Raw genomic sequence first — 14,934 nt, forward strand, 5'->3', positions numbered from 1 at the left:
GTTTTACTAATGAAGGAATGACATAGAAGCAGCTTCAGAAGATTAAAAGAATCATGCTTCAAGCAGGAAACAAACTACAAGGGGAACTGAGCTCCTTTTCTCTCCAATGCATTTTACAATTCTTGATAAAGCACTGGAGCCAAGTATTCAGGCCGGTGACTATTGAGGACCAAACCAATACTTTTGAAAGTGGGACTTACTCCTCTTGGGTTGATTACCCAGAACAGAGATGACAGCATTCCTGTGTTTCCGTTTCCCTTCCTTCAGATGGCAACAAGACAACTCTCCCTCTCATACATACACATCAATCCTAAGAGCAGACTGACACCTACTGACAAACATATCTAAAGGTATATAATATGTAGACACCTCAATGGTCATATGATTAAAAAAGCCATGCCATAACAAATTCAAGACACGAAAACCAGAATGTGCCACATTTAGTGTGATACCTCTCAGGTTTGCCTTTTTAGTGGAGCAATCAAGGACATCACAATTGATGGAGTTTAATATCCAAACCAAGGACTCTTCAGTAGAGGAACAGAAAGGTGCCACAGAAGAGTGCATGGAGAGCCAAAGCTGCTCTGACCGAAGAACCAGTCTCTGACAGTCTTGGTAAAGACTGAGCTTACGGCAATCTAACACCTACAGCAGTGGTCTGGGTTACAACACAAGTCTGTGTGCATTAGGAACCATGATCTACCCATCCATTTATCTATTAATATTTGGACAGTCACCACCACAGACAGACAGATGCAAAATATATCTGTGAAAGATTCTAACTGGAGATATAATACACCTTGTGAAATAAAGGCTGGTTATGACAATAGCTGCAGAGTCAATGGCCTCTGCTGGTTTTCTGATTAATTGACAGGGTCTACATTCACAGCACAGACTTTAGATAAATCTCTGGGCCTTTTCTGGCCCTTTTTCTCTTAGGCTAATAATTCAATCCTCCACAAGGTGGGCGATCGCCATGAAAGACGCAGGTTATTTTAAGATGACAGCACTGTTCTGGCTGAAAAACTCCTTGTTGTCCCAGCCTCAGGACAGTTTGCTTTGCACTACTAGCAGTCCTGGATCCTGGTCAGGACAGAGAATGTATGTTGGGACCATTCCTGATCGCTAAAGAGTTATGAAACTCCTTGTGCAAGCAGGGTGACCTGGCTAAGTTCCAGTCAAACCAATTACTTTTGTCACCCTAATTCCCTCCATAGCCTTAAATGAACTTGTACTTTTCTTAACTTCCTGTACTACATTGTTGGGTTGTCCTACTATGAACTGTTAAATAACTGCCGTGTTTCTCATGTACACAAAATGATTACTTCACCCATGCCCAGTGTCAGCTGTCTCACTGGACTGCATTCAGATCTAATACATCCATGCTTGTAAGGCTCTTTCAAATCCCTCAATGAATTAATAATAATGCTTGGTATTTGCATGAGTCCCTTCATTCAAAATGCTTTATAATTTGACAAATGCTACTAAGCAACTTGACCTAGGTCACATAAAGAACTTTGTGACCAAGCCAAATTCAAGTAACTTCTCCCAAACATCAGCCCAGAGAACTTATATGGAGAGAAACAGGACCAATTGTGCAGCCATGCTTGCATGAGACAAAGAAGGCTTTTTCCAAATGTTCATTGTTTATTGAAGACAGAAGCAGGTTAAAAGCTACCCAGAAGGCCTTTCCAAAAACTGCAAAAGATCCTGCTATCAACAATTCACACAGGCTTTCCCTCTCCTGATAGCTCAGAACATGCTAAATAAAATTGAATGAAAAAAGTTCCTGCATGTCTCAGGCTCACCTTCCTACTGTTCTCTTCCAAAGCATGCTCCTAACCAGGTCATATTGCTGCCAAGGCAACTGCCTGCTATGTCGCTCACCAACAGAGGAGTATCTCTTTTTTTGTGTGTGTACAAGAAAGTCAGAGTGGAGACAAGCACCTGTTTCCAAAGAGATCAGATCCCTGCCAATGTCCACAACAAGGCAGGACCCAGGGGTCTCATGCCCTGCGGGGGTCCAGCAGGACGGCAGAGCTTTGTCCTGGAGGCCAGGGTCCCTCTGTCATGCCGACTCACAATCAGGCTCTGGCCAGCTTGGGCAGCACTGCTCGATAGCTGAGACCAGGCTACCAGTGTGGAACTTCACACCATGTGAACTAGGGCACTGGCAGTTAAACCCTGGGGTTTTAAATTCCTCTTGTTCGGAACAGCGATCTAGATTATTCAATCTAAGCGGATTTAAAAAATCTGAAGTATTTAAACTGTTAGAGCACATTGTACTAATGCCAGGCATGAGTGGTTGGGGTTCTTTTTGTGAGTTAGAATAGTAAAGTCTGCCTTAAAATCATAAAATTTGTTATAAAGACTAATTAAAAATATGGGAGTCAGGTTTCCAAGCCTTTCATTCAGTAGCTTCCAGACCCCTAAGAAACTTCCTCACCAGCTAGGTTATTACACCACTGTTAACATTACTCTTCACTTTCACTGGCTAAACCACTTTTTTTTTTTTTCCTTAATTTTCCCGTTGCTGCAAATCATAATTAGAGGCTCTATGGGGCAATGCTTACCCCAGGTTGGCAACACAGCTTCATACCGTGCTCACTTCACGTTTTTCAAGATGTTCCCCCTCTCCCCCTCCCAAAAAATCTTTTTGAAAATGCAGTACTCTTTCAAATAATTCTGAATCTTTTCATTCTCAATTTTTGTAAGAAATTTTTTTTTTTTTTTTTTAAATCACAGTTGCTATAGAATCCATGATAAAAATCCCTGGAGCTAGCATCACTATGCATAAAGCACACGCTTCCTTCAGTTCTGCACCACTGCCCATCTGGGGAGGAGAAGCACACAGCATGGACAGGAGCCCCAGTTGCTGTGACTGCAGAGGAGGGAAGGAGGGTCTCTAAGCAAGTTTTTGCAGAGCAGTTGGGAACCTGAGGCAGAGGACACTTCCCAATGGCAGTGTTCAGCATGAGCATTGTGTCCTGAGCAGGTGCCTCAAGTCCAGCCGCATCAGGAGAGCCCGTCCGAGGACTGCCCCACAGTCCCTCCCTGAGGCTTTCCCCTTCCCACATGACATGCAGAGTAGGGAATTGCAAACCTGCCAGCTCTCTGACCCTTTGAGTAAGCCTACGACAGTGCTGTACAAGTAGTTATAGAGTAACCTGATCGCTGAACCAAGCTGCTCCTTAATCTTAACAAAGGGAACATCGCTTTGACTGAAATGCTGGATTAATGGCAGTCAGGCCCCCTCCTCAAGGAGCCCCCTGAAACAGACAAAAATTTCATTCTCTGCCATGGCCCACAAACCTCTCTAAAGGGATAGTCAAGAGATCTCTGGCAAGTCTGCTCTCCAAAAAGAAAGTCTGATGGGTGGGTTTCTTCATTTTGCACGAGGGTAGTCAGGAAGTTTCTCAAAGCAGAAATTAATAAGGCATGAGGCCACAGATTCCATAAAGCAGCAAGCATGGAGTATTGCATGAGTACTGGCTGTCTTTACCACACCACATCTATACATGGTATTTTTAGTGTGTCTTTTCTAAATGGACTTTACAACCACTGTCAATGTTTTCCAAGGTAAGTAATCACTAAGGTCCACCACACCAGCTACCTTGAAAAGATGAAGAGGGTGCTTAGAATGGCATAATTTTTTAAAATACAAAGGGTTGAATGAATGTCTCATGCCGTACACGGCATCAGCGGAAATATAATTACAGTGAAAGCAAGGATGAAAATTGCTCCACCTTGAAGTGGATGTCACTTGTATGTTTTTACATCCAAAAATCAACAAACAAGAATATACACATAAAAGTTACACAATACAAAACAGGGCAAAAGTGAGTTTAGAACATATCTGTCATCAGGTACAGCTTAAAAACATTTGGAGTCAACTGTAGTCAGTTGTAAAGATTTCAACTTCATTAGCAAACCATGACTGAAAGAAACTGTTCTCGCCTTCCAATAATAATTGACTATCTGAGCAAACTTGGACTGGACTGCAGTAATGTAAACCACATTTTGAAACAAAGGAACCCGACAGCAACCTACAAGCTTGGATTTTACGCAAATAAGAGGTTAGTGAAAAAAAAGCTTTAATTCAAATTGAAAAATAACTCAATTTAAGGTAAAGGAGAAACACCAAAAATCCACACCACGACAGACAAAAAAAAAAAACAACCCCAAACAACAAAACCCTCAGATCTTTACCAGTCTTCTCCCCTAGGATTGCAAACAAGTTCATCTAGTGCACTTGAAAGAGATTAGTCAGAGATGCTTCTAAAACCACAGAGGCCATGCAAATTTCTCACATCCAGATCTCAAAGTATCTCAGTTCTGCTGTTCAGTATCCTCAGAATGTTTCGACTGGATACGCAATGTTATTCTAACACTATGGCAGACATACCCCTGTCCAGCCTTTTAAGATTACAGCATAATTTGCACTCCTGTAAGCTTTTCTATTGACAGCCAAGTCCTGATCCTGCTGTTCTTATGCAAAATATCCATCTTTGCTCTGCAGCTGCCTCAGTCACTTTAGATACCCGGAATCTTGCCTGCTAGCGTTTTCCAGTAGAGTCCAAATACCTGGTTATTTTCCAGTAAACAAGGACAAATTCTTATTTTCACTAACACCCCTTTACACCCCTCTGACAGGCACATCTCTGCATATCAAGTGATAAGTAGAGTGCAATGACACACTGTAATCAAGGAAGAAATCTTCGCTGCAAGTGAGTTTTATTGGATAGCTCAGTATTTACAGATTTTTTCACTTTCGTGCCATAACTTAGCTCAAAATAGGAGCAGCCACAGTATCCAGGGCTAAACTATAACAGTCACTCTACCACCTGATGACCCCTCACCAGCCAGGGAGGTGAATCGGGAAAAGGAGAGGAGACCCATGGGTAGAAGTGAAAACACATTTAATGAAACAGCACTAATACCAAACAAAGGTATACTCAGGCAAATGAACACACAGCAGTCACAATCCACATGAGAGCATCCTCAGGAGCAGGGAGAAGCCAGAGGAGGAGCAGGAAGAGGAGAAACCCCAGCAGGACCCCAGGCAGACCCCAGCAGTAACTCCCTTCTATAGTAAACCTTCCCCCTTTACAATGACCATGACATTATGGGATGTGCTACACCTGTAGGTAACTCAGGGCAGCTGCCCTGTCTGACTCCAAATTGCTAACGGCCTGCCTGGCACGGCTGGGCTGTGATTCTGTCCCAGCCAAACCAGAACACCACACTGCCTCACCTTCTCAGCTAACAGCTCTCGAATCTTGCTTGCCTGCAAGCGGAATTTGAAGAGCTGGGACTCCAATGCAAGGCATCGCTTTTGCCAGTCCATACAGCTGCCATTCTCCGCTGTGAGTTCTGCCATTGTGAAGTTAATCATCCATTTGGGATGTTGTCTGAGGTGCTCTAAAAATCCTACAGAAGAGAAGAGGAAAAAATAAATAAATGTATTTTAGAGAGGCAAACTTTTCATTCCTTGATTTCCTTGGTCCATTTCACAGGACTAGTAACAAAGGCCACTTCTTCTGCAAGTAAAGATGAAATGGTACTATCCCAAGTTATTGATATTGCCCTCTGCCAGAGGTCACTCTTTAATGGATAACAGATAAATATTCAAATAAACTTTTACCTTTAGAGTGAGTAAATAATTTACTAATGCATCATACTATATATTTTACAAACAGCCTTACTGCTATGCTTACAGCCTTGCTCAGCATTTATCTATAGACTGGGAGTATTTTTACCCCTGCCTCTTTCGTACCAGCATGGCTGTAAACTCTCAAGTCACTAAAACCTCTTAAACATAGCTCAGGTCACACACCCATTATTAACTTGGGGCACCAGTGCCCTATCTCATACAGACAGCGTTGAAAGGATGTGATGTACGATGCAACACTGCTCCCAATCCCTAACTACTTGATACAGTCAGTCCACAATAAGAGGGGAAGGGTAGCCATAGCACAGTATATAAACAATTGCTCTGTTAAAACAAAGAGATCCCAGCCAGGAATAAGCTAGGCCTGAAGACAAAACATGCAGGTCTACTAAGTCCTTGTAGACATCAAGAGATACACTTCACTCTGTAAAGTGGAAAAAGCTGTGGGTTTTGAAGTTGGTTTATTTTCTTACTCAGTAACTGTTTAGACATTTCAGATACTTCGTGCTCATTGCAAAAAGATATGTAAAATGTAGGTAATAAGTGGCCTTAATCAAATTCAGGTGTTTGTGAACACTCACAAAAAGGTTTATAATATTAACTCAGCGTACGCAGTCCAGCAGCCACCTATATTACCCTACAATAACAAATGTTTACAAAACCGGAACAGTTATTAGTTCATCAGCTTCATCAAAACACTGAAATCCACACTTAGTAAAGGAACATCTCACCTCCTCACAAGCAAACTCAGTGCTTTCCTGAGCTGGGACCAAACAAACAGACCAAGATTTGGGAGAGAGCATTGAAGTCGCTCAGCCTCATTGCCTTTACATCTGCCTCTGCAGAGTGGGAAAACTTAAGATGTCCCTGTAGATGTACTCACTTGCCAGGACACCTGGCTCACGTTTTGCCCATAAGAGATCTGAGACTCAAGTTACCCTAAGTATACATAACAGTGTAAGTATACATAAGAGCAAGCCACTCTATCCAGCTAGATCCCCACTGTTTTGAGTTAAGGAAGACACATTTGAAACCCTTTAGCTACAAACACTACCTGTGAGTTATTTTATGTACTGGTTGCTTTTTTCAGTAATAGAAAGTTTTCCAGGCAGTGAGTTGCCTGCCTTTCCAATGATTTGTGAAATACTATTCCAAGTCAGAAGGTAGGTTTAAGTGAAAAAGGGAAAAGGCACACTCATGTCCAGTACCAAATCACTGAAAGCACTCTGCAATAGGAAGGAAGACCAGTATTCTACAAGCAGCACACCTACAGCGTTACAGAAATACAGAGGCCATCTTTTTCCACAGCCCAGTCCAGCGTATCAGTCTAATCTCTAGCCCTAGCGCCTTGCGAGGCATTTAACCAGGTTTGGCACACTCCACAACATTGTAGGGTTCCCCTCTAAGGTAGTACTATCAGTCCTTCTCAAGCCAATAAGAGTGCACCAAGTCATGGAAGGATCCTACACCACCATAAGTTTGTTTACAGCTGACTCTGTTCTGGACACAACAATACAGCTCTCATACAAAATTCTGTTCTCTTTCATACAAGTATAAAGAGATTTTAGTCTTTATTCATAGAGTTTAAGTCCAAAGAGGACATATGAATAAATGGGATAAACTCTAATTGCACAAAGTAAAATCAATCTGATTTACCACACAGCTTATGCCAGAGCAAAAGTAATTTCCTCAGAGAGTGTGCAACTTCTGGTTGAACTAAGATACCCCGTTCTGAATAGGAAGTCTAAGACTGGGATAGATGTCCTAAATCATTACCTCTTGTTCCTTCTCACTGTAGACAACTGCATCATATAATCCCTTTCATAAATTAACACAGCCCTTCCCTAGAACTGTGCAGGCAGTTTTGCTCCCACTATTCCTGTTGTTCTAGAACCTCACCCCTCTAATGAGCTGCCTTCTAATTACCAGCATAAATGTAATCATAACCAGCTTGTATTTGTTCATTCTTATAGATTATTGCCCTTCAGCTTAGCTAGTTTTTCCCCTCCCTTCTATTTACCCCTTGGTATATTTATAGGTATCAAAAGCTTCTCTCTAAAGACCTCATTTTGCAAGGCCAGAGATAAGGGGCTCTTTTAGTCACATAAGAAAAGCCCACCACTCTCCCTCTCCACCTGTTCCAGCTTCAGTGCCCACCATATATAAGAGTTGGGTTTTAATTTTCTCACTCCCCTTCACAGACATGGGTGACCACAACTGCATCTGAAAGGCAGCATGCAGCCTCACCAAAGCCTGCATAAAGGCAATTTACTACTTTCCACTCTCCTAGGGAATACCTCACCTGATTGCCTCTGCCTTTTTCACAACCACATTACACCAGTGGCCCAGACAAGCCAACACAACTAGAGCAGAGGAACCAAATGCAGACATGTGAGTGCAGGCAGCCTGTTAACAATGATACTGGAACAGATCAGTAAAGCACAGGTCTGTGCTTTCACAAGACTCTCTGTACTACACATCATTGCAAAATTTAACAGGCTCATGGTTACCCTATGATTGATTGTCATGTCCAGATCTTTTCTTCCTCTGCTGCTTCTAAATAGTGCTCTCCCAGGTTTTACACCCACCTTATTACTACTTCTAATGTGCAATTTTACTTTGTGTCATTAGAGTTTACTCTATCCTTACTAATCCCCTGGGCCAGTCAATTCTTCCAGTAAAATACCTACCCTCTAACAGCCCCTTCTTCAGCACAGTGTTGTCATGTTCTCTCTTGTCATTTCATTGTCTTATCATTCTTCTATTAACCCTCATCTCCTCCACTGAAGCTAACAAATTCCCCATGTGTCATCATATCAAATTATTACTGAAGGGCAGAGGTTAGAATTATAGCTTTTCCTCTCTCTAGCAAAAACCTTACCCTTTTTCACAGGAAGATATTTTATAACCATTTCTCACATTTACCCTAAATTACAACTTTATTTACAACTCCAAATTCATTCTGAATTCTCATTTACTGTTAAATGCATCAATTCTTCTCCTCCATTCTCCTGAATATAAGCAGTTCATCTGTACTTTGAATTAAAATATCAACTTTATTTTGACAGACTGACTTTAAATCCTTGCTACCGGACCTGCCATTTCACATGCCTTTTTTTGTAATTCTTAACCATCTCAATCCACTAAGTTCTTTGACTCCCCCCTCCCCCAGATATTGGTCCTTTTCATATCAGATGAAGAATTTATATAGTTATAGAAACCATATGTATACAATTATATAAATCTGGGGTTTTTTTCCTTTTGCATATGAAGAATTTGGGAATCATATACTTTTAGGTGCAGTATTCTTACTTTAGGAACTTGAAAAATAGGAGGCAGACACTTTGTTCAAACAGGCTGAGATTTTCAAAGCTTCATTCTTAAATGTGTACAGACACTTCTTAAAGAGCAGCTTGACTTAGTGTTAAGTATCAAACAACTTCCACCAAAGGTAATGGGAGCTACAAAGTCTTTAGAACATAGTGGGGGAAAAAATGACTGAACCAACTGCTAAATGTAGACATGAGACTTCTAGTTTTGACTATGTACTTATGTATTGATCAACAGAGACTGTTATAACAGTAAATGCTGCATCAAAAATAAATATTAATATATTTACTTGGAGTGCCCATGTCCAATTGTAATTCTGATGAAGCTAAACTTTGTACCAGAATGTCACAGGGAGTAGAGCGGTGGTGTGTGCGTCAGTTTTTAGACCAGAATCAGCTGATATCCCAGATATTGGTGGATCCAGACTAGAATTCAAAACACTTGAAAAACTTTGTGTATTTCCACCTGAAAAGCCTGAGAATGAAAAGCAAGTAATCAACATGAAGACTTTCAGGTGCAGATATAAATGCAAGTAAAGTGTTTGCAGCTTTGTTCATTCAGTGCAAACAATGCAGGTGAGTGAAACAGTACTTCCCTATTTCAAATGCGAGTGTCTCCTCAGCTCAGGAATCAGTTTACTCAAGCTGTTACAGGGGATTCAGTCAGCACAGGAGTGCAGTTCTTAGCACCTGCCAGTAAAATGCACCAGACCCTGTCTGAACACCGGAGCTGAATCTTGGTCTAACTTTCAGCTACTATCTTACTACAAAAGGAATCAGCAGAAATGGAATAAGCGTACCACAGGAAGGTAGAGAGACTTCCTCCCATGTCACTGCACCAACACTAAGAGAGTCAGCAGTATGGGCGATGGTCAAAACTCAGTGTGGAAGCCCCGTACTATTCAACTCCCTGCCCCTAGTCACCTCATTTTCCACTTCATAACTAGTTTCACCCCCCAGCTTTTTAACCCTGAGGCCATTGGAATTGTTTAGCCACACGGTCACTTCCCGTTCACGAGTGCAGCCTGGGATGTGCAGAGCATGGGGAAAAAATAACGTGACAAGCTGTGGGAAGGGCAAGGCTTGGCAAGGGACGGCAGGTGGGGGAGGAATTTTCCTTCTACATCAGTGCAGATTGCTTGATTAGGATAAGAGGGCTCCTGGTTTTGCCATCCTGCCTCCAGAGGTCTCGCCCCGCACACCTAGGCTTACCAGGAAGACAGAAGAAACAGCGGAACTTACATATATTTACTCTTGGGCTGCATTTTTCCCCTCATGGGGCCGTTGCTCTCCCCACCTCCTCCATGCAGGACTTCAAGGACCAAAGTCCCAGACCCGAAGGAAAACCTATTTATTTTAAGCAGCAAACCTCAACGAACAGAGATGATAAGACATCACGCCCAGAACGCTCCCGTCAGTCCCCTTACTGCCACCTCGATAAAAGAAAAGAGGGGGAGAAAGGCTACGACAGCCAGCCCCGCACAGACCAGCCCTCCAAAGCCCCCGCCCGGCCGGCGGACACCTTCCCTGGCAGGGAGGAGGGGGCCCGGGCGGCCGGAGCGCCTCCCCGCCCGCGCTCACCTTGGCCGGCGCGGGGGTCTCTCCCCGGCGGAGCGGGGCGCTGACAGCCACCGCCGGCGGCGTCCGGAGGCTGTGGAGCCCCCGCGGCCGCGGGGAGGGCGGCGGTGCCGGCCCCTGCCGCGGGCGGCTGGGCGGCGCCGGGTGGCAGGCAGGTGCCCGGCGCGGCTTCTGTCCCATTCAGCACTTTCCCATCCTCGCTCCGCTTTCCTTCGAGCGGGAGAGCCCGGCTCAAATATCAGAGCCGGCCCTCCCGAGGAGCGCAGGAACTGACATCACCAGCCCCGGGCTTTTAACCCCTTCTCGGGCTTGGCAGCGGGGCAGGTGGGGCGGGCAGCGCCCTGCCCCGGCCGCCGGGGCAGCCCGGGAGAAGAGGAGACGCAGCAGCGCTCTGCCCCTGGCAGAGACATCCCCCTTCCCGCCCCCCCTGCACCCTCAGGGGCTTCCACTGGGGCCTAGAGTGCGGCGAAGGGGCCGGTGTTGACGGGGCATCCCGGGCCGGGCTCTCCGCGGCCGCCCGGAGCGCCTGCCCGCTGCCCCCTCAAGCAAGGGGCTGCGCCGGGCAGCCATCTTGTTTTAGCAAGCGCCTTTGGGCAAAAGCCGAACGGCGCTGGAGGCCCGCACTGGGCAGAGCTGCTGGCGGCTGCAGGCTTCTGCCTCGGGCCTGCCAAACGGGCAAGCGTTGGTATCGGGCCTTTGTCTCCTGGGATCCCCCTTGCAGTCGTCTCCCATCCTTCAGAGCTCAGGTTCCCAAACCACCCCCAGCCCTGACGCGCAGCGGTGTCTTCTTTGGAGCAGTCAGGCGGGGAGCAGCGCCGTGCTGCCCTCGCCTCCCGCCGCAGCCCTGAGGGGCCGGTGGAGCATCCCAGGCTCCGGCTGGAGCACCCTTCCCTGGTCGTAGGCAGCCCCTGGGCATGGGGTTGGTGCCAGGATACGGACGAAAACGAAATTAGTGCAATGATGGCTCTCCTAATCCATCCTGCCCCACATACCATCTCTCAACACAAAATGGCTCAAACAGGTCTGGGGCTTCCAGCATTTCTAATGATAGCTGCCAGCACTCAAAGTATTTTGTTCGAGGATAGGGCCACCACTTGCTGAGCTACTTTACATGCAGCAATCCCTTATATGAATACATACTGACTTACATGGATATATATTACCTGTGTCACTCAAACAGAGCTGTCAGTCTCACTGCCGAGGGAGGCTGGCGGTTGCAAAGCCCATGTACACATACAGCCTGGCACGGCCTGCTGCTGCCATCGGCTGGTCCCTGCCACCCCCTGGCTGGCTGAGCCTGTCCCCTTCTCTGTCTCTTCATATGGAGCAGACCAGGGCAGGCACATGGAAGCAAAAGGAACTGGAGACAGGCAGGGGCTGCAGGACCAAACACACCCAGGGCTTTGGGCCTTAGACCAGCGTGTTTCAAAGCAAAAGGTCATTCATTCTGGTTCAGGTTTAGCAACTACTTGTTACTTACTCCATCATCAGGCACAGTACTTCCATCAAAGATACTTTAAAAATTTCTCTCTGAGGCTCTCCTCAGTGGGGATAATGATAGTCATGCTGACATGTATCTCTCTAGCCACTTTGCATATGCCTTTCACATGGCCTGCTTTCCTGCCATGAAAGGTGGTCTCTTCTTGATAGTATGAGGGCCAATGGTTTTAAGTGAGAAACAGGTAGATTTAGATTAGATATTAGGAAGAAGTTCTTTACTATAAGGGTGGTAAAGCAGTGGAAGAGTTTGCCCAGAGAGGTGGTAGAGGCCCCATCCCTGGAGACATTTAAGATCAGGCTTGATGGGGCTCTGGGCAACCCGATCTAGCCAAAGATGTCCCTGCTCACTGCAGGGGGTTTGGACTAGATGACCTTTGGGGGTCCCTTCCAGCCCAAACTATTCTATGATTCTATGATTCTCCTTGAGAAAGTGTGTGTGGCTTGTTGGGGACGGGCTGCACCAAAAAGATGATGTTTTAAGTGATTATGAGAGATCCATGAATGCTCTGAGGCTGTGCTTTGGCTCTTGTTGAGGCTACCCACACAAAACAGGGCAGTTTGAAATAAAAAGGCTTGCAACAATCTATGGAGGAAGCAGGCAGGAAAACTGAACAAAATTATCTCCTAGTACTGTAAGTAACACTATTCACTAGGTGTGGTTAAACAAGATCTTAAGTGTGGTTACCTGGCTCACAGACATTGCCTGGTCCGAGATCTGCTGTTCATTAAACTCTTGTTGTAAACTCTTTCTTCACATTGATAGTGGTCTTTCACTGGTGTCTCAGCAGAGAAACAATGGGTAGCAAATCACTTACTACGTACAAATAAGAAGACTGAAGTGATTAAGTGGTTAAAATATAGAAATATAACTATAAACATAAAGTCAAGATTTGGACACTGGAGTGACTAAAGGCAGACCCCGAAATCTATACCTCATTATCCAAATAAATAGTCAGATTTCCGAAGATTCTGTGGACCTTGCAGTTCCCTAAAGATTGTTTCGCTTTAGATTTCTTATCCGTTTCCAGTTTCATGGGAATTTGGCTGAATGAAGCTGCCTGTTCCTTTCTAGCTGAAAGACAAAGCGTGTGTTACAGAGCTGGTTCAGGCAGAGAGCAGGATAGCACTGTGCAGAGATGGCCAGAGCGCCAAGTGGAAACAGGCAAAGAACTGAAAAGAAACAGGCATCTGGTGTGGAGCTCTCCCATTCAGCCAACGAAGCAGGGACAGGCAGGAATACAGACAGAGATGGAGCTGGCTGTTGGGACAGTGTCATCCAAAGAGATTTCTCCAGCAAGTCCCAGTGGAAGGGACTCCAGTAGCCCCCAGTCTGTATGTTATGTGTGAGCCTATATTAATCATTATTCCCAATGATCAAGGAATTGCAATAAATAGCCAGAACCAACACGATTTGTGGCTCCCTATAGGTATTTCAGAGGGCAAAAGGTAGCTTCATGCTTTACAAAGCCCCCTCCTGAACTGAGGCTGGCCAAAGACAAAATGGGAAAAGGAGCTATTCCCTTCATGCTCCCCATCCTGTTCCTGACTCCTTTCAGCCACAGCATGCAACTGCAATAGTCCTTAATCTGAATTTTATGAGGTATTTTTATTCTTCCTTTAAAGGCACTGGTCAAGTTCTTTCATTTGCACCAGCAAAGCCAACAGGATTGTATCACTAACTGAAATGTCAGTCTGGTCTTGTGCTTTTCCCAGGCAATGAAGCTTGACTGCCAGGACATTCCTCAGCCATTGAACTTTATACAAAGAACCTCCCCAAGAATTGCCTGCACACACCTTGCTTTAACCCCTGAAGGCCCAGAACCACATCAGCACTCACACAACTACATGCTGCCATTTCTTTAATGCAGCTATTTTACAAAGCTGTGCCTCCTTATACATTCTGTAGCTTCTGTTAACTTATTTAACAAAAATATTGTTTTTAAAAAATAATTTAAAATGTGGCTTCCATTAAATCATGCAAATAGAAAAATAGTTTTGACTCCAGAGGGAGAAGGTTGTAAGAACAGCCAGTAGTATCTCACAGTTCCCAAGTGATTTCCCTTGGCAGTTATCTTTAATATCTGCTCAAGCACTGTATGTCAGGTCTTTATAATTTGCAGACAAATCATTCGGCAAAAAAATGAAATTTACTATAAACAGCAAGTATCTTATTGACAAAACAAACTCTCTGGCAGATCCAAGAGAACTGGCTTGGCACTGTTACACTATGGTTATCACAACACAAGCACAGGCTGCTTTGTTAAGAGCACCATATCTAAGATACCTAAATACAAGGACAAAAAGATAAATGAGAACAAGGTGTCAGAAGACGAGAGCAGAAGAAACTCTTTCTCTAGTTAGCAAAGTTGTTGTCATTCTGCAGTTGAGAGAGCATTATGTTCCAGACACAGTGCTGCTGAAAACTTACCAGAGAGGCAAGCACACCAGCCAGACCAAGTCCGTGTGTCAGAGCCCCACTGAAGGCTCAATCCTATGGGGGAAAAAGCTTGCACAAAACCAAGACAGTACCTTGAAACACCTGTTTGAGGTACTTGTCTCTCTCCACAGAGAACTTAGCCTTCATATCGCAGTTCTCTATAATCCCACCTATGCTAGAGGCTTAAAGATGTTGAAAAATGTCTTATTGTGCCTACTTCCCTTACTCTATTTCTCCTGGGCTTGCAGAGTGCCGACAGACACAACACAGACCTGCAAAGCCCTGCCTTGCTTCTCTTCTAATCAGCAACGACAAGCTCATGCAGCAGAAAATAAGAGACTGGCAGCTGTGGATCACCTCACTGCATAAACCAGTTGCTCGTGGGAGGACCCAGTGGGAGGGCCAGGAAACCATTGCCC

At 44.8% G+C, this 14,934-nt stretch overlaps 1 protein-coding gene across 1 annotated transcript in view; it reads right to left on the reverse strand.

Annotated features, from left to right (window-relative positions):
• PLEKHH1 (pleckstrin homology, MyTH4 and FERM domain containing H1) overlaps positions 1-14,662 on the reverse strand; it is a 54,753-nt gene extending 40,091 nt beyond the window's left edge. The window contains exons 1-2 of the mRNA XM_086462664.1: positions 14,608-14,662; positions 5,255-5,430 (exon numbers count right to left, since the gene is read on the reverse strand). Coding sequence (XP_086318790.1) covers positions 5,255-5,430; positions 14,608-14,662 — 231 coding nt within the window. The remainder of the gene's footprint in view (positions 1-5,254; positions 5,431-14,607) is intronic.
• Between the last annotated feature and the right edge of the window lie 272 nt (positions 14,663-14,934).

This window comes from Leptosomus discolor, chromosome 3 (genome assembly GCF_034619465.1).
Source record: "Leptosomus discolor isolate bLepDis1 chromosome 3, bLepDis1.hap2, whole genome shotgun sequence".
Taxonomy (NCBI): domain Eukaryota; kingdom Metazoa; phylum Chordata; class Aves; order Leptosomiformes; family Leptosomidae; genus Leptosomus; species Leptosomus discolor.